Genomic DNA, 18,121 nt, shown 5'->3' with positions numbered 1-18,121 from the left:
TCTGACAGCCAAATACAGGACAAACTTACGGAAGACAGCATGTAAAACTCTATATGAAACACTTCCAGGGGCACCTGGGTGGCTCAGTCAGTTAAGCATCCGACTTGGGCTCAGGTCATGATCTCTCCGCCCGTGAGTTCGAGCACCATGTTGGGCTCTGTGCTGACATCTCAGAGCCTGGAGCCTGCTTCAGATTCTGTGTCTCCCTCTCTCTGTCCCTCCCCTGTTCATGCTTTGTCTCTCTCTCTCAAAATAATAAACATTAAAAAAATTAAAAACAGAAACAAAAAAAACTTCTGGGGGCACCTGGGTGGCTCAGTCTGTTGAGCTTGTTGATTTTGGCCCAGGTCATGATCCTAGGGTTGTGAGATCAAGTCCCACACCAGGCTCTGTTCTCTGCCTCTTCCCTGGCTTGCACTCTCTAAAAATGAGTAAATACACTTTAAAAGATTCTCTCTCTCCCTTTCCCTTTGCCTCTCCCCCATATACACACATTTTCTTACTTTCAAATCAAAACAAAACAAAAAAATACTTCTGTGACTGAGTAAAAGGAGAATAGAAGAATTTAAAATGCTTTATTTTTAATAGCAATAATTGCATTTCAAAATGACATAATTCACATAATTCACCATAAATCTATAGCTTATGGTAGGAAATATAAGTGTAAACAGCCTATATACACTTTATTGATACAATTTTATACACATAAATTTATATACTATCCAATAATCTCCAAAGAAAATACCTACAAACGTACTTGTTTAGACAGTAGACAACAGTTTTCAAAATAAATCAAAATAGAGATTTCCACTCCTCAGCTGCATATAGTGGAATTATATGTATGAAGATCAAATCTGAGGTATATAATACAATAAAGATATTTAACTTTGTTCCATGCCAGCCATGAGTGACAGTGCTAGAGATTCCACTGTGGAAAGAATAAAAATAAGGTTAAAAAAATAGGTTTAAATATTTGAAAATGTCTGAATAAGGTCTCAATGATTTCAGAATTGAAAGTATTTAGACTTTTCTACTTTTAATTAATATATTGATTACTTTAAATGTACAATAAAATAATTATTAAATACAAATTGAAAGAGTATGATTTATTTCTATTTCAGATCATTTTAATTTTGAAGACAAAAAGTCTGGGCATTTCACTCAACAAATCACTCTTGTCTGCTATGTCACAGAATTTGGAGTCAGTTCATAACAAACTTGCATAACAATCACCCAATGCAAAAATGGACAAATGCATCAATGTTTCCTCTAACACATTTCTAACAGTATTTTTTAAAATGTTCAGCTACTCTTAATTAGTACATTATAATTGGAATACGTAGAAAAAAGGAAGAGATTAACCCTGTGTACTTTTCCAAAAAAAAATAAAAAGGCTGTGTAAAGACGGGAATGCAAACTGGTGCAGCCACTCTGGAAAACGGTATGGAGTTTCCTCAAAACATTAAAAACGGAACTACCCTGTAACCCAGCAATTGCACTACTAGGTTTTATCCAAGGGATACAGGTATGCTGTTTCAAAGGGGCACATGCACCCCCATGTTTATAGCAGCACTATTGACAATAGCCAAAGTATGGAAAGAGCCCAAATGTCCACAGACAGATGAATGGATAAAGAAGATGTGGTGTATATGTACAATGGAGTATTACCCGGCAATCAAAAAGAATGAAATCTTGCCATTTGCAACTATGTGGATGGAACTAGAGGTCATTATACTAAGCGAAATTAGAGAAAGACAAATATCATATGACTTCACTCATATGAGGACTTTAAGATACAAAACAGAGGACTATAAGGGAAGCAAAAATAATATAAAAACAGAGAGGGGAACAAAACAAAAGAGACTCATAAATATGGAGAACAGAGAGTTGCTGGAGGGGTTTTAGGAGGGGGGGATGGGCTAAAAGGGTAAGAGCCATTAAGGAATCTGCTCCTGAAATCACTGTTGCACTATATGCTAACTTGGATGTAAATTAAAAACCAGACAGATAAGCTATATTGAAGCACTGAGAAAATACTGTTTGATATGTGACAGATTTTGAACATGTTAAAAACTACAACAAAGTTTCACAGAAAACTAAGCAATTGAGTAAAGGCAATTCTGGGGGGAAAATGTATTAGAAAGAAAACAAAGTACGTTATTTGGTTTATCTAGTCCACAGAACAATTTTTCATGGTCAAGATAAATTCTGGCTTCATTTAACTCAAAAATTTTTTATATAACTACATTTAAAAAATATTTTTTATTAAAATAAAATGCATTGTTTTATCCACTTGAAAAAAAAGACTGTGCAAAGAGCTTTTAGTTTAGATATTTGTTCTACAAATACAAATATCTAGTTTGCCTTTGTTCTACAGATGAAACAGCTCTCTTCTCCCTGTGACACAATCTCTGTGCTTCACACTACATTCTGAACTGTCATGCTTGCACTTTCCTGTGTAAGAGGCAGCCATGGGAATTTTTCAAATTGCTAAAAAAATGCCTATCTTTTGAAAGGAATAGTTACAAAGGCTACATATAATTGTAAAGTATGACTGAGATCTATTTTGCCTTCTGCTTTACCTAATAATGGTTCTAGAAATCCACTGGTATACCAAATCATATAGTAAAAAGCAGTATCTTTAGTCTCAGTGTTTTACATCTCATATTCACTCACCAACTGTAATTCTGAAAAAACAAGTCAAAGCATGGCACAACTGCTGAGGGACTTTCCAGGTTTGAAATGGTGAAAAGTTATAATTTTTCATGAGATTAGTACCAAAGCAAGAACATGCAGACTTAGCTACAAGAAAATATAAAAGCAGTAAAAATTATTTTAACATGGTATACTCACGATGGGGAAAGGATCCTCTACAGACAGCTTTGTTTAAAATGGTTACAATAAACATATGGCAGTTTTTAAAATCAGACTCCATTTTCTCTATAGATTCCATTCTAGGAAAGAAAGTAAATTTTAACTTAAATAAGTGCATAAAGTGTTAATACATAGGCTACAAAATATCTTTGGGATAATTTCAAATGTACTTTCGCTAAATTTCCTAAGTCTAAAGATTATAAAATAGAAAATTTCCTGCCCCACTTCAAAATAAAAGCTTTCCAAATGTTTGAAGGAAAGAGTTATTAACACATAAAACTGTGCTGTTGTGGGGTCGCATTGAATTCTGGAGTTGGGATGACTGGGGGTGTTCCCTTTTCCATTACACATTTCTGTATCTTCACTTTTCACAAGCATATCTTCTTTTTGAAACAAAGAATACATTAAAGATACAAAACCCTATTTAGAACATACATTAGGAGAGAACGCAGAGGACACTCACATGCCCACATCCAGCTTCAGCACAGCCCAGCCCTGCCATACTGTGAAGCACATTTGAAACATCACAGCCCTTCAGTCATAAATATTTCAGTGTGTATATAGTAAAGATAAAGACTCCTTTTAAAACAGCCACAATTGGGGCGCCTGGGTGGCGCAGTCGGTTAAGCGTCCGACTTCAGCCAGGTCACGATCTCGCGGTCCGTGAGTTCGAGCCCCGCGTCGGGCTCTGGGCTGATGGCTCAGAGCCTGGAGCATGTTTCCGATTCTGTGTCTCCCTCTCTCTCTGCCCCTCCCCCGTTCGTACTCTGTCTCTCTCTGTCCCAAAAAATAAATAAACGTTGAAAAAAAAAATAAAAAATAAAAAAATAAAACAGCCACAATACCATTTTCTTGAAAATACTTAATTATTTTTTAATATCATCAAATAACCAGTCAGCTTTTGGATTTCACATCGCTTTTGCAATTTTTCACTCTTCTGCTTCAAGTCTGAATCAGGATCAATTAATTTCCATAAACTGTAATGGCTGATATGCTTAAGTCCTCCTCACTCCCTGTTTTTGTCTTCACAATTTACTTATTGAAGAAACTGAAACAGTTCAATTTTAGCCAAGCATATGCAGGAGTGTTATTATTTTCTCCTCCATCTCACAGTGATATGGAAAGAAAAATGTTCTTTACACACTTTGAGACACCCATAATAAAACAAATAAGACTTTTATTTTCATCCTTTTTCATAATATTTCAATTATGGATTTTACCTACACTCTTAGTTTCTTCATACAGACAAAGACTGTAGACACAGCCATAGACTGATACAGCCATAGACTAAGATTTTAAATTAGATCATAAACTCTCCCCTTTTTACTGACTAGTACAAGCTATTATTTCAACAGCCCAGTCAACCAGACTTGTATTTTTATTTCTGAGAAGTAACAGAGGCATCATCATTACATTAATTTTATGAACAAGACAAGGACAAGCTACTGAACTGTACATTCAGGTTAACAGTAGAGGATGGCACTCTACATAGGAAGAGCAACAAGCTCTGAGCTCCACAACTGTACTCTGACTTCAGGGCATCTGTCTTTCTATGGGACTCTGGACTATAATCTACCGTAACATCCAGAATTTGCTTTAAAATGATTCAGCAAGTATGAACAGGGGTGTGCGGTAAACACAAAACAGAACTGGTCATTGCTGGTAACTGCTGAAATGGGGTGATGGGCAACCAGGGTTTGTTACGCAGTTCTCTCTACTTCTGTATATGTTTGAAATTCATAATTAATAAAACCTATACAAGAATACATGAATGCAACCTAAGAATATTTATTTGTTCTAATTTAAATTTTCATATTTTTCTGGTTTTACCGTTCTTAAAAAACTGCACTTTCTTGATGCTGCCTAGTTAAGGTGAACACATTCAATTCTTCCCTTAAATATAAGTGATATATGATATATTGCCAAGATTGAGAAAAAAGGCTCCCAGAATGTATTTTTTAAAAAAAGGCATTTCTTCTTCCTCTCATTAGTGGGGTGGCTCACTGGCTCAGTTGGTAGAGCATGTGACTCTTGATCTCAGGGTCATGAGTTCAAGCCCCATGTTGGGCAAAGAGCTTACTTTAAAAAAAAAAAAAAAAGGCTTCCAGAAAGAAGCCAGTTAAAAGGGAAGCTGAAATGGTCACAAGCTACATACTTACTGCCATGCCCCTAGGCCTGCTTGCCAACCATCCGCAAACATGAGAGCCAAATTCAGTACCTTCATGATGGCTTCTTTCACAAAACTGACCTGGAGATCAAAGCCACAGAGAGAACACAGGCTCTGTAACTATGTTTGGATACTGACACCAACACTTTAAAAGACTGCCTTGAATCAAATAAAGAAGGGTACTAGGCTCTGAATAAGTGCACTTGGAATCAGATATGTTATCAGGTCACACATCTAATGCACCTATGATACCGGGAGTATTACCAGCAGAGTCTGACCAACAAAGCAAGTGACCATTTCCTGGGATGGCCATTTAAGTTCACCAATGAAAGGGAGTAAGTAATTCCAATGGCTATAAATTGACTTAATCCCATATATTCTCACTAAGCTGGATGTACTTCCTGACTAAAACACTATTATTCCACAACTGCAGACACAATTTTCCAATTGAATCCAAGCACAGAGCAGGGTGCAGATGATCACAATACAGTTCTCATTTGTTTCTCTCAGGTATAATTTCTAGTAGTATAGTATACATACTTCATTTGACCTGGTCATTTCGTAACGAATATCCTTAAAATTCCAAAATACAGAGACATCCTCCCTTGACCAGCTTCCTTCCTGCCTCAACTGGCCAAATCTGCAGGTGACATCTCATGTACCTTTTCTCTCAGCAAGCATCGATCATGGATGGTGGACAAATATCTATAGTGAATTTTAATCAACTGATCTAAATCCTTGGCTTCCTCGACTTGATGTTGAAACTCTAGTCCTGTACTGTGAAGAATCTTGGAAGAGAAAGATGAAAAGTTTAATCAGCAGACTTCTTTGAGGACTTGTATGCCAGACACAAAACTTATTACCAACCTCTTCTACTCCTCTCAAATTCTTTCTTCAATAATTACAACTGTAAAACTCACAAAGTACCTTCTTTAAAGGTTGAAATTCTTATCCTAGAATAATGGTAGATGCCAGTCCTTTAGGAAATCCATTTGCATGGTAAATGAATGCCTTACTTTGGACTAGCAGACTGTTTCTGGTGGGGAGGGACAAATGCACTGATTAAAAAAACAACAACAATAACAACAACAACAATTATCAGGTAAATTGAATTTATATGTTTCTTTTTTTTTTTTTAAGTCCCAATGTTTATATACTGGTCTTTCTTTAAAAGGAGCACAGATGTTCTTCAACTAGAAAACAAGAAACAAATTAAGCAAAAAATTAAACTACCAATTACTCTCAATAATTAAGGGCTTAAGGCTGGCCCTCTGAAGGCCACTAATGCATGGTAAACAGAGAGTACCTCTGCCATATGCATCATGTCTAAAACACAGGCTTCAAAGTTTCAATTCTTTCAAATAAAATGAGTTTCAGAGCTTCTATACCAGAATGACTACAAATTAGTTTTTTAAAGCAACCATTTAAAATCCCAAATGAGGGGGCGCCTGGATGGCTCAGTTGGTTAAGCGGCCGACTTCGGCTCAGGTCATGATCTCGCAGTCCGTGAGTTTGAGCCCTGCGTCAGGCTCTGTGCTGACAGCTCAGAGCCTAGAGCCTGTTTCAGATTCTGTGTCTCCCTCTATCTGACCCTCCCCCGTTCATGCTCTGTCTCTTTCTGTCGCAAAAATAAACGTTAAAAAAAAATTAAAAAAAAAAAATCCCAAATGAGTACTGTCTTCCAACAACACTGCCACTATTCAAGTATCTGAACTCTTCTTCCAGACTTCCTCTAGATCTGGTTTTAAGATGTGTAAGAGAGTAGTTTCACTTACTTTGTAATGAGTTGCCTCTTGTTTTTAAGAAAAAAAATAATCTGGCTGCATCTATCTCCTTATATACCACACTAGCCTGACAGATTTTTTGGCTGTTATTAAAATTTGAAGCCATTTTCCAGGGGCAGATCTGTTAACCACTAATAAAGTTTAGAGGGCTATACTACAAGTTCTAAAGGCGATTCCAAAAGAGGAGCTCTGGGTATGCCTCTTCCAAGAGGCTGCTGGACAGGAGGGACAGGAGTCTCAAGATACACATTCTGTGGAATGCTTAAAAAAATATTTCCCTCCACTGCCATGTTATTTTATGATCAAATATTTCATATGTGCTATTTTCACACTTACAGTCTACAAGTATTTTGTGGGCTTTTTACCTATAAATATATCACAAGTAATCCAGACACAAACCCTGGTCATGATGTAGTTGTGTAAGCTGTTCACAAAGTGCATGAGCTTCACTCTCAAGAGGAACATACGATGAATCTGTTGTCTTACTGTTTCCTTCTGTGGTCCAAATTGAACAGTTGTGTCTTCTTCACATAAAAGTCCTTCTCTGAACTGTGGTTTTCCAGCAGTACTAGTCAGCTCTGCATAAGATGCAAAATCAGAGTAGGTGGGAAGAACATCTACTCAGGCCCCACCCATACCACTGCACAGGGGTGGGACTTCTGGTGTCATCATCAACCCGCAAAGGGCACTCTACAGGAGTCACATCAGGGACCATGCCTTCAGTGTCTCTGGAAGGTAAAGCAGTGAAAAGTTCCTCCTTATCACCTTGATTATCACTGTCATTTAAATTTAAATGCAAAGTCCCAATAACTTGTCATTAAAAATTTTTGCATAATTTAAGAATATTTATTCTGGCTAAATTCCTAATCAAGTTGCTATATTTCAGGTTGACTGCAGTACTAATTCCCTGGTATTTCATTCAGGGAAGTTAATTCTGCCATCTGTAAAACTGTTACTATAAATACTTGTCATCTGGGCACTTGTATATACATAAAATATGACCAAAGATCACCTACTTCTTTTTTTCAGGGCTAAAATTAAATTATAATTTATCTGTTGCAAACAAATCTTACCACCGAATAGTAAAACATCCAGACTATATTTTGCCCATTTTATCTGCAATAAGAGAAGGAACACCTGATTATAAATTTTCTGACATTCCAAACTTATAACAATATCCACAGGCCATGGGATCTATGAAAACAAAAACAGGAAATTAGAGTAGAAAGTAACCTATTACTTGCACATTACAATTTTAATAGAAAACAATGTTCTTACTAAATGTATTAGCACATACCTTGTAGCTCAAGGTTAGACCATCTAAGATATGAACAGGGAGTTTCTTCTTAGTTGTGTCAACATTTTCATAAGATATAGACAGACTAGATAAAGAAATTTCAGTTTTAGTTTGAAAATTCTATGCTCACATAAAAAAAAACTCTAAAAAACCACTAGCATTTTACCATTTATTTTATTTACATATTTCAAAGAAGACATATTTCATAAAAGGAATGCAAATATTTAAATAAAGTGCTATTTTCTAGCCTATATTCCAGAATAAGAATTTGGTTTTAGAAGAGGGGCAAAGTTTTTAAACAATGGGTTTAGCTATGAAAAAGAGACTCTTAAGTGTAGTAAGTTAATTAGGAAAAAAGATGAAGTTGGGGAAGAAAATATAATGGTAATAGGTTGGGTGCTTAATTGGGACAAAATTCAGGCTACAGGCTCAGAAGATGGACCCTCTGTTGAAGATAGTGGGGGGGAGGTTGCTCTCCTTGCCTTGAAGAGTGTGTATGCAAGTGTGTCAACAAGAACGGGGTCTGCTTCCAAAGCAAAGGTGTTGCACACTGCTTCATGCATTCTTTCCTAATGATGCTTTGAAAGTAACCCTCACTAGAAATAATCAACAAATATGCAAGGAAATGTCCTTGCACCAGGCACTACGTGGGCACTTAAGTGCCCTTACTCATTTAATCCTCAGAGTAGTCCTGTCAGAAGACTAGGAAATGATGTAACTCTCCCACAATTATAGGGGCACCAAGTGATGAAACTGGAATGCAGACCATGGAAGGTTTAAGTGTACCATGGAGGTGGGGAGGCAGCCTTACAACTAGAGATGGAAAACATAGCATGTGACTTATAAATTAACCAATTCATTCCATGTCACAGGCACTAGTCAGAATTTTTTTAGCCCATAAATTTGTTACATGTGTATCCACTAAGTACTCAGAAGGCACTAACTGAATACGTTATTTGTCATCACCATGCCAAGCAGGTGAAAGAAAGTCAATCCCTCTCCTCAGAGCCCAGAGCAAATCACAAAGCAGATATAGGGTGCTACACCAATCCAGGCCAGGCAGGACTTTGTAGGAAAGCAGACCATTGCCAGGCCATGCAAATGGAAGTGCACATAACTAGAGGAAGCTATGAAGCAGGGAAAGTATAGCTCTTGGGCAAACCAGAAATATTCTGAATCCCTGAAATGTAAAGTGTGGTAGGAGAGAGAACATGATGTGTCTATATGTGTACACATACTAGAAATGAGGCTGAGAAATGAACCAGACAGTAAAAGCTTGCCCTCTCATGAGAAGCAGCTCCCTAGACAGATCTCCTTTTGTACCAATGACTTTAACTTAAGAAACAGAAATAGAAATTCCTAAAAGTAGAAAGTAAACTAAAACAAATGAACTTGACCCTACATTAAGTTGGTAGCATAATCACATGGAGAATTATTCCAAGTGACCTTGAAATACAGTATTCTGATGGCTTGATAGAGGAAGAGAAAACAATCACAAGCATTAATTTAAACTCTCAGTGGGCTTGTTGCTATTATTGTCACTTTGGAACTGTTACTTAGAGAATAAAACCATTAATTATATCAATGTATTAGTAAGCACTCAAGGGAAGAAATACAAAGGAAAATCAAAGAAGTGAAAAATGAATCTTTAATATAAATTGGAAATATCAATATGAGCTTATGATTTTTTCTTCCTACATATTTCCCAGCTCTGTCAACTGAGAAAGCCGAGAAGTACTGACAATCCAATACTGATGAACACTCTGGCACCAGATCAAGGGCTTTTTAAGCCATCAATTAAATGGGACTACTGCTCCTAGCAGGAGGTGCACAAGACAAGCCTGGACATCTAGTCCTGAAAGTAAGAATGCTCTCTGAGATTACTAGGGCTGAATGAAGGGTCTCCCTCTGGGTGAAAATGAGACAGTCTGAGCAACAAAAATAACTGTAATAGACTGCAACATATTAAATACAACAAGTTCATGAGTTTCTGCTGATAGTGAAAAACAACTTTCTCTAGCTCCCTCTGGGGATTGCTGGGTACCAATTACTTCTTATGGAAAGAATCCAGCTGTTACACCCTGCTTTTACTAACCACATAACTGATGAAAATTCTGCTTTTATAGAAGAATTAAAGGTAATAAGAGTGACAAAAATAAAAGAAATTAAAAATAAAAATAATCTACTAAGTAGTAGGTTGGGAACTTGGGTGTGGTTGTGAGAGAAAGAATGCTTTGTCTGGGATGTAATGTTAATTATTATGACTATTACTTTTGAAGGACCATTGAGGGAGCTGAGAAAGAGAGCTGAACAGGGACATGGAACAGGAAAAAGGATTGCCAAGCAGTGTACAAGATGAGTCTTTGCTTCACAAAGATTTGATGGCACCAACCCACAGACCTGGGTGAGTTGTTCAGCAGGCATACTGACAGGGAGAAAGGGTTGATTAGCTCCATAGTTGGGGATAAGCGCACCTAACAGTTTGAAAACATGCAACTCTGCCCATTAAGTGGTGGAATCTATTTCCCACCACTGAACCTAGCTGGCCTATGACATGGTTTGACCAACAGCATGTGGTAGAAGTGAAGGTCTATGAGGCCTGGAGCTCAGGCCTCAGCAGGCCCTGAGAATTTTGCTCTTGTTTCAAAACACTGCCTAAGACTCATATGTAAGAAGGCCAGTGCATTTGGCTGGAGGGTGAGGCCAGTGGGCAGAGAAATTCCACACCCAGTGGCTAACACTGTCCTATGAGGGAGGACATCAGACCCTGACAGCCTACATGGCACCAGCTCATCATCACTTCTTGCTTAGTAGGTTAAGTCATGTAGCTACCTTCGGCCTCAGTTTTCTAATATGAAAAATGTTAAAATTCATAGGGTTAGTGTGAGGAATAAATGATATATGTAAGAATTCACAGAGGAGTTATTACACATGGATTGTTTTATATTATTTAAAATAAAAAGGTGATATATTTTACCGTGAACTATCTTCAGGATAACGTTGTCCTACTGCTTCCTGAAGCTGAACATTAAGAAAAGACACATTCTGCCAGGTTTCCTTTTCTCTTATTTTATCAAAAATTGATGTGTAGAAGTCATACATGGTATCTCCACCTTCCATTAAGAAAAAATTTCTCATGGCCTGCAAGTACTCAACCAATCTAAATGGAGAGAAAAAAAGCTACAGAAAGATCTTACACTCATGAGACAGAATTTTAGATCAGTAGCAGATTTTGTACACTACTAATTTTGAAAGAGTTTTACATTCTACATTTACTAAAAACAGAAATACAACAAACAAAAAGAAATCCCAAAATACTAACACCTCTTAGAGACTTTTAAAATAATAAAAATAGTATATGTTTGCCTTTAATAGAAAGAAATGTTACTTTTCTATAACACTGTAGAAAGATGGCCAAAGTAAAAAAAGTGTAACCATCTAGGGGCTCCTGTGTGGCTCAGTCAGTTAAGTGTCCAACACTTGGTTTCAGCTCAGGTCATGATCTCACGGTTCATAGGTTCGAGTCCCACATCAGGCTCTGTGCTGACAGTGCAGAGCCTGCTTGGGATTTTCTCTCCCTCTCTCTCTGCCCCTCCCCTGCTTACTTGCGCACACGTGCACTCTCTCTCAAAATAAATAAAATAAACTTAAAAAAAAAAAAGTGTAAAAAAAAAGAGTGTAACAAACTAGTCAGTCCAAATCCTGCTATTCATAGTGAATTTCTACTGTTAATATTTGGGATATTTCTTTCTAGTCTTTTTTTTCTATGCATTTGAAAAAATATAATTCCCACTATATTATATATCCTTTTTAAGCTTTAAGAACATTTTACATTATTTAAAACTCTGGAGAAACATAAACTTTATAAAGTTCATACATGACAGATTTGCCAAAGCTTATATGGATATGCCATTTTTATGGATATGCCATAATTTAAAGAACTGGTCATCTATTACTAAGTAATTTCATGTTCTTCCCTCTGACAGCAAACTTTCAGATGGGCATTTTTGTGCAACAAGCTTTTTCTGTATTTCTTTCGGGGTAGAGTCTCAGAAATAAAGGATTAAATTTCACAACATAATGTTTGTGAAACACAGATGGCTAGTTGATTCTCTCAAAATTATTCATTGCATACTCATTTCCTACTTTATTAAAAATTAACTTGAAACATAGGTTTTAAAATAATTTCAATTGTTCTTAAAGTGCAATAAACTACTGACTACTTCCAAAATTAAACTACTCCTTTATACCTGTAGTCTTTTTTCAGAGTTTGCATGAGGTTTCCACAGCACTCGAGATACTGCTTATCAATATGAGGATAGAGGCAAGATCTCAGTGTTAACTCAAAAGTCTGGCATGTCACAGATTCTGATGATCTATCCACACATATATCTTCACCAGCAAACTTCTCATGAAAGTCACTCTGTTCCAAATACAACCTTTAGGATAAAAACGTGAGTCTTTTTTTTTTTTTTTTTTATGAGCTGCTATCAACAGAATTCCCTTAAAAGCAAAACTCCAGAGTCCCATTTTTACTTTTAGTCTTAAAATTACCAACTATTACAGAAAGAAACTCCCCCCGCCCACCCCAAATATCCTTTAAGTGAAACAGTTTTTCAACCACTTCTGCCTTAAGGGTCAAGTACTGAGTAGGTCTTTTTAGCCACTGCGTCTCAGGCAGTATATGAGGTGAATAAGGGCAATGCATTAGACAGTAAGGCATGGTACGCCTAAAACCACCTAAGGGCCAAGATACATTTTAAGTAGAGTGTGTGTGTGTGTGTGTGTGTGTGTGTATGTGCGACATGCTTGCACAAGACCTAGACTTTCAGAAGTATCTTCTGTATGAGTAACAGCAACTCCCCATGGATGTAGGACACAAGGTAGTCTATGGACTTTCACAAACAAGGAGGCCAAATTGAACACAGTGCCCTCTTGCATTCCATTCATTAGAAAGGATAAGCTACAAAGGTTTTTATTTTTAAGGCTGGAAAGCCCTAACTAGCAGAAATTAACAGTTACTAAATACTGCACAGATTCTGCCATTTCAATTATCTAAAATCTTGCAGGTATGTATCACCTTGCAAAGTTAATTGCCAGCAGGGGATCGTGAACATCATCCAGTTCAAGATGCCTTTCAGCAATGGACTGCATCTTAATTAGGTTCTCTTTGGTAGCCTGCTGCTCAGTGAGGACCTGTGCAGTGGAATCTTCTCCATGTCGAAGACGCGACTGTACAGATTCCAGAAACAGGGTATACAAGCTTTTTCTCTCTGCATCTGAAACAAAGAAATATGTTTGGTGAACTATATTCCTGTAAATAATATTAGGTAGCATTAGGTAGTTTTATCCTAATATAGTCTGGTATTTTTCCTTTGGCTGGCCTATGAGAGTTTATCCCTGTTTCTTTACTTCCACAGTACAGTACAACTAAATACTTTTATACCCTGTTAGATAATTGCAAAGTTCATAAACATTCAAAGTATGAGCTAATTTTTTCTGAACAGAGTAACACCCTAAGTAGGGTGCTTAAAAGTTAAGTTACCACCATACTGGACAGCACTATAATATTTATAGGAGTCATAATTTCATTGGGGAAAACACTTTTGACAGTGGTCCCGAAAGCTCATTACATTTTATTATTCAGTCAAAAAGGAAATATTCCACAAAATGAAAATATTATTTAAAGTAAATACAACAATTCAAAGTAATGTAACATTAAGGTGATTTAAAAACAATTAAGGCTATATATACACCTTTCAAATCTTTTTAGTCACTTGTTAAAAGTTGAAGTATATTGCTTAAATTGTATCAAAAAAGGCCATAAATTATATCAAGATTTTCTTGAAATCTATGATCAAGTCTAAACTGCTAACCAACAAATTCATATCTGCCAGGGTTTACATTTATGTCCTCAACAGCTAAATGCTGCACTGCATTAAGAAATGCTAGAGATTTATTTTTTAAATGACCAGTTCTAAGGAATCCAGACTAAGGAAAAAGCATGTGGAATTTATCATCACTGCAATCACTGCCTTTGAAACAGTGCTAAAAGTTTCCACTGAGGATAATCTTTTCAATTAGGAACAGTAACAAGGTGATAATTTCCATGAAAGTAAAAGGCTTTGATAATTTTCAAACTACAAAATAATTACATATTTCAGGATGACAAAAATGAAGACAGAGTAATTGCCCGAATGCTGAGGGATACATGGAAAAGGAACCTTCTACCTCTGGCTGTGTCCTGGCACGTGGTGCTCTTTGCACATTGCAGGTTCTTCAGCAGCTGCATTGACTTGCCAGCCATAATTATCTGCTTAAGGACAGGTTTGAGGAAGGACACCATGGTATGCTGCCTGCTGGAGGGCCCCTGGTCACTGCCAGAACTTGCACTAGCATTATCACTCATTTTTTCTTCATTTTCTGTCTTTTCCGATACGCTGTATAGTGTGTAAGTTGCATACCAAAAGTCTCTGTGATTTACTGGAACATTTTTGTTTCTATAAAGATTCAAAAGAATTTTAAACTTCAACTTTACTTCCTTAAAAACAACAGTGTATCTGTTTTAGCTTAGGCATGTTGTCCAGACATTCTAAAACACAATAATATCAATTATTAGTAATATGAAGCAATCTTCAGGCAAAATGGGGCAGAGGTTTTATCTGACTTCAGTTTAACAGAAAAGTGGATAAATACTCTGAATGACACAGGTAAAATTTAAGTAAAAAGTTGTAGGGAATAAGCTTAGAAATTTCCTGGGCTTATACCAATGGGTTAACAAGGCATAAAGAATTACAAAGCCATAGGATAATCACACCTTGGTTTGGGTAAACAAGATTAGGTAAATAAGTATAGAGAAGGTGGGGCAGAAGCCCCAATATAGAACATATGAAATAAACAAGATTAGATATTCAGGGTGGAAGCACCCCCCAGTTTAGTAGTATAGCAGAAAGCTGCTTTCACAGGAGGAAAGGAACAAGTTAGGTAAACAGATAAATTGGGCTACAGACTGTTGGGCTGCAGCTGAAGCAGCCCGGAGAGGAGATGATTAACAAAAGAAAGGTGCCTCGTTAACTCTGAGGTTATTTCCCCTACCAGTCTCATCCCCTAGGCTAGCTAAGATAAACAAAGGTGGTGCTTCATGTCTGCTGTAAACAACCTCCTGCCTGACTGCCCTGGTGTCAGGATTTTGCTTTGTATTAACCCACACCCCTAACCCCAAATATCTTCAAGACTCCCTTTCCCTCACGTCTACAAGTTAATGTTCACAGATTCAGTCTCTCTTTGTGCATGTCCATCGCCATGTTTGTAAGCCTTCTGATCTTAATAAAAACGGGCAAGGACCCTTATTTGGGGCTCCTGTCTTCCAGGATATTAGCCATCTCTTGCTTTTCATCCTGCGTCCTGCTCTTTTGCTGGCCAAAAGAGAACTTCAGACTTAGAGTCTATGACAAAAAGTTTCTTGAATTAGAATTAAACAAAATATGATTACTTTGATTCTCTTTAGAAGTAGAATAAAAGTTTACCGATTTTGCCATTTCCTATAAAAGTAATCTCTACACTTCTACATTTTTTCGTCCCGTACAGATTCTTAACTGAAATGCTTTTAACAATCAAATGATGGTCACTCACCACCCTTTAATAACAGTCAGAATCCCATTTTCACAAAAATTATCATGTAAGATCGATGAAAAACGATATAATAACAGACATGAGATTCAGTTAAAGGAGGCTAGCTAATTTACATCTGCAGTGTATAAGCAGGGTTACCTTTTCAGAGTTGTAAGGACTTAACAGTCTCCTTTCTGATGAGTTAAATGGATAGCTATCCATAAAAATCACACATCTAAACAGAGTGCATAACTTAAAAGTGAGTTAAGAGAGTTCTACATTTGCAGTTTGTATGATTCTGCTCAGAAACATCAATTAACTGAAGGGGAAATCATAAGTGAATTATGATTTTCCTTAATTGTTTTCCTAAATATTTTATTAAGAAGGTTAAAAAAGCCAGCTAATTTGGAAAAATAAATGTATTCGAGGCATATTCCATAATACTTTCAAATCTTTTATCCTACTGATTAATTTATAACAGCAATTAGTTGAAGCCACTTATTATCACCTAAATTCCCTCTTTAGGAAGCAATATGCCTTTTACCATACCAGCCAACCATAAACACACTATCATTTAAAAAGCAGAATTTGCTAAGGAAAGCTGTGAACTGACATAAAACTTGGGAGACATATTTTTGGCTGATTCCTGACATCTTCTATAAAAATTCAATACAATTTGTTTATGGTAAAAACATAGTCTGTCACTGCACTGGTCTCCCTCAGTATCACCTGAACTACAAAAGTGCATTATTTTCCTGTGAGAGAAAAAAGGTATGAGCAGCACCCCAGGTCTCCCGAGCTGTGTGTAGGACCCAACCTCTGGATGATGAACTCCCTAGCGCAGTCACATAGGTGCCCATGCACGATCCACTCGTCCACAATCTGCAGGTAGGGTCTTACTGTTTCCACCCAGAGAGAGAACAGCAGGGAGACCTGAGGACAGAGTGTGCACAATCAACTATCAGAACCCCCTTGTCTCTGGATAAAATGAAGTTTAAACATTTCTGAAACACCTTTTCAAAAGTAATTGTTTTTTGACAAAAAGAAATTAAAAATCCAAAACATACTCTATAAAATCCTTATGAAAACTCACCTAAATATGAGATGACCATATTGTCTGTAGTCCATACCAGGACTCTCTTGAGAGTGAAAGTTAAAGAGGAACAACAGTTCTAAGTAGGATAGTCCAAACTGAGGCACGCTTATCCTATCTAAAGCACACTATTAGCAAAATGTCCATTTGGAATGAGGAAATGATTTCATTCTACTATAGTTCCAAGTAGTAAAAAAAACTGCATAGCTGAAAGAAATCAACCTGTTTTATACTGAACTGCAGTATCAAAATGGTGAGAAAAGTTACATCACCAAACTAGGAAATATACCTAGTGCATGTGTATCCAAACATCCAAACAAAACGTGTATCTGACCAAACAAACCTGCAGTTTTCTAGATTATAAATCTCCAGTTAGATTTGTATTTTTAAAAATTGTGACAAAAAACAGGTAACACAAAAATATACTATCTTAAGCACTTTAAAGTGTACAATTCAGTAGTGTTAAGTATATTCATATTGTTGTGAAAACAGATCTCTGGCATGTTGCAAAATTGGAACTCTGTACCTATTAAATATCTTCTCTTTTCTCCTCTCCCCAGTCCCTGGCAGCCACCATTCTACTTTCTGTTTCTATGAATTTGACTACTCTAGATACCTTATATAATAGATTTGTATTTTTTTTTTAATTTTTTTTTTTCAACGTTTATTTATTTTTGGGACAGAGAGAGACAGAGCATGAACGGGGGAGGGGCAGAGAGAGAGGGAGACGCAGAATCAGAAACAGGCTCCAGGCTCTGAGCAGTCAGCACAGAGCCCGACGCGGGGCTCGAACTCACGGACCGCGAGATCGTGACCTGGCTGAAGTCGGACGCTTAACCGACTGCGCCACCCAGGCGCCCCAATAGATTTGTATTTTTATTCAAGGAAGAGTTGCTGCAAATATCTATAATAAGTCAGCTAGGCATTTTTCACATCTTGCTTTTATGCTTTGCTTTGTTATCGCTTCATCCTTCTGGTGACCTTGGCGATTAAAGGTAAGAAGCTAGTTTCCTGTAGCCTTGAATTTAGAAGCCAATTTTAAAACTCTGAAAAAAACAAAACCAAAACCAAAACCAAAACAAAAGGATGCCTGAGGTGGCTCAGTCAGTTGAGTACCCAACTCTTGATTTCAGCTCCAGTCATGATCTCAGGGTCATGGGATTGAGGCCAGTGTCAGGCTTGTGCTGAGCGAGGAGCCTGCTTAAGATTCTCTCTCCCTCCCTCTGCCACTCTCCCCCACTCACACACTCTCTCTTTAAAAACAAAAACACCCTCTGAACAGCTGTCTGACACAC

At 37.1% G+C, this 18,121-nt stretch overlaps 1 protein-coding gene across 11 annotated transcripts in view; it reads right to left on the bottom strand.

The window, feature by feature from the left end:
- Nucleotides 1–545: 545 nt before the first annotated feature.
- The window catches only part of TUBGCP5 (tubulin gamma complex associated protein 5), a 65,665-nt gene continuing 48,089 nt past the window's right edge, over nt 546–18,121 (bottom strand). For 6 of the 11 annotated variants that reach the window (XM_047086592.1, XM_047086593.1, XM_047086594.1 and 3 more), the window contains 12 exons: nt 16,551–16,666; nt 14,354–14,622; nt 13,203–13,401; nt 12,373–12,561; nt 11,100–11,282; nt 8,123–8,207; nt 7,899–8,019; nt 7,225–7,403; nt 5,704–5,829; nt 5,034–5,122; nt 2,854–2,954; nt 546–928 (listed from right to left, as the gene is read on the bottom strand). In XM_047086592.1, the coding sequence (XP_046942548.1) occupies nt 882–928; nt 2,854–2,954; nt 5,034–5,122; nt 5,704–5,829; nt 7,225–7,403; nt 7,899–8,019; nt 8,123–8,207; nt 11,100–11,282; nt 12,373–12,561; nt 13,203–13,401; nt 14,354–14,622; nt 16,551–16,666 (1,704 nt within the window). In that variant the 3' untranslated portion in view covers nt 546–881. Of the gene's footprint in view, nt 929–2,853; nt 2,955–5,033; nt 5,123–5,703; nt 6,078–7,224; nt 7,404–7,898; nt 8,020–8,122; nt 8,208–11,099; nt 11,283–12,372; nt 12,562–13,202; nt 13,402–14,353; nt 14,623–16,550; nt 16,667–18,121 lie in introns of those variants that run through there. The other 5 variants (XM_047086598.1, XM_047086595.1, XM_047086600.1 and 2 more) reach the window with 5 other exon arrangements.

The sequence above is a fragment of the Lynx rufus genome, unplaced genomic scaffold, assembly GCF_022079265.1.
Source record: "Lynx rufus isolate CCGP_SWC_20201006 ecotype Redwood Valley unplaced genomic scaffold, mLynRuf1.p SCAF_21, whole genome shotgun sequence".
NCBI classification, from domain to species: Eukaryota; Metazoa; Chordata; class Mammalia; order Carnivora; family Felidae; genus Lynx; species Lynx rufus.
Note: the sequence above shows the minus strand (reverse complement) of the source record. Positions and strands in the feature narration are given on the sequence as shown.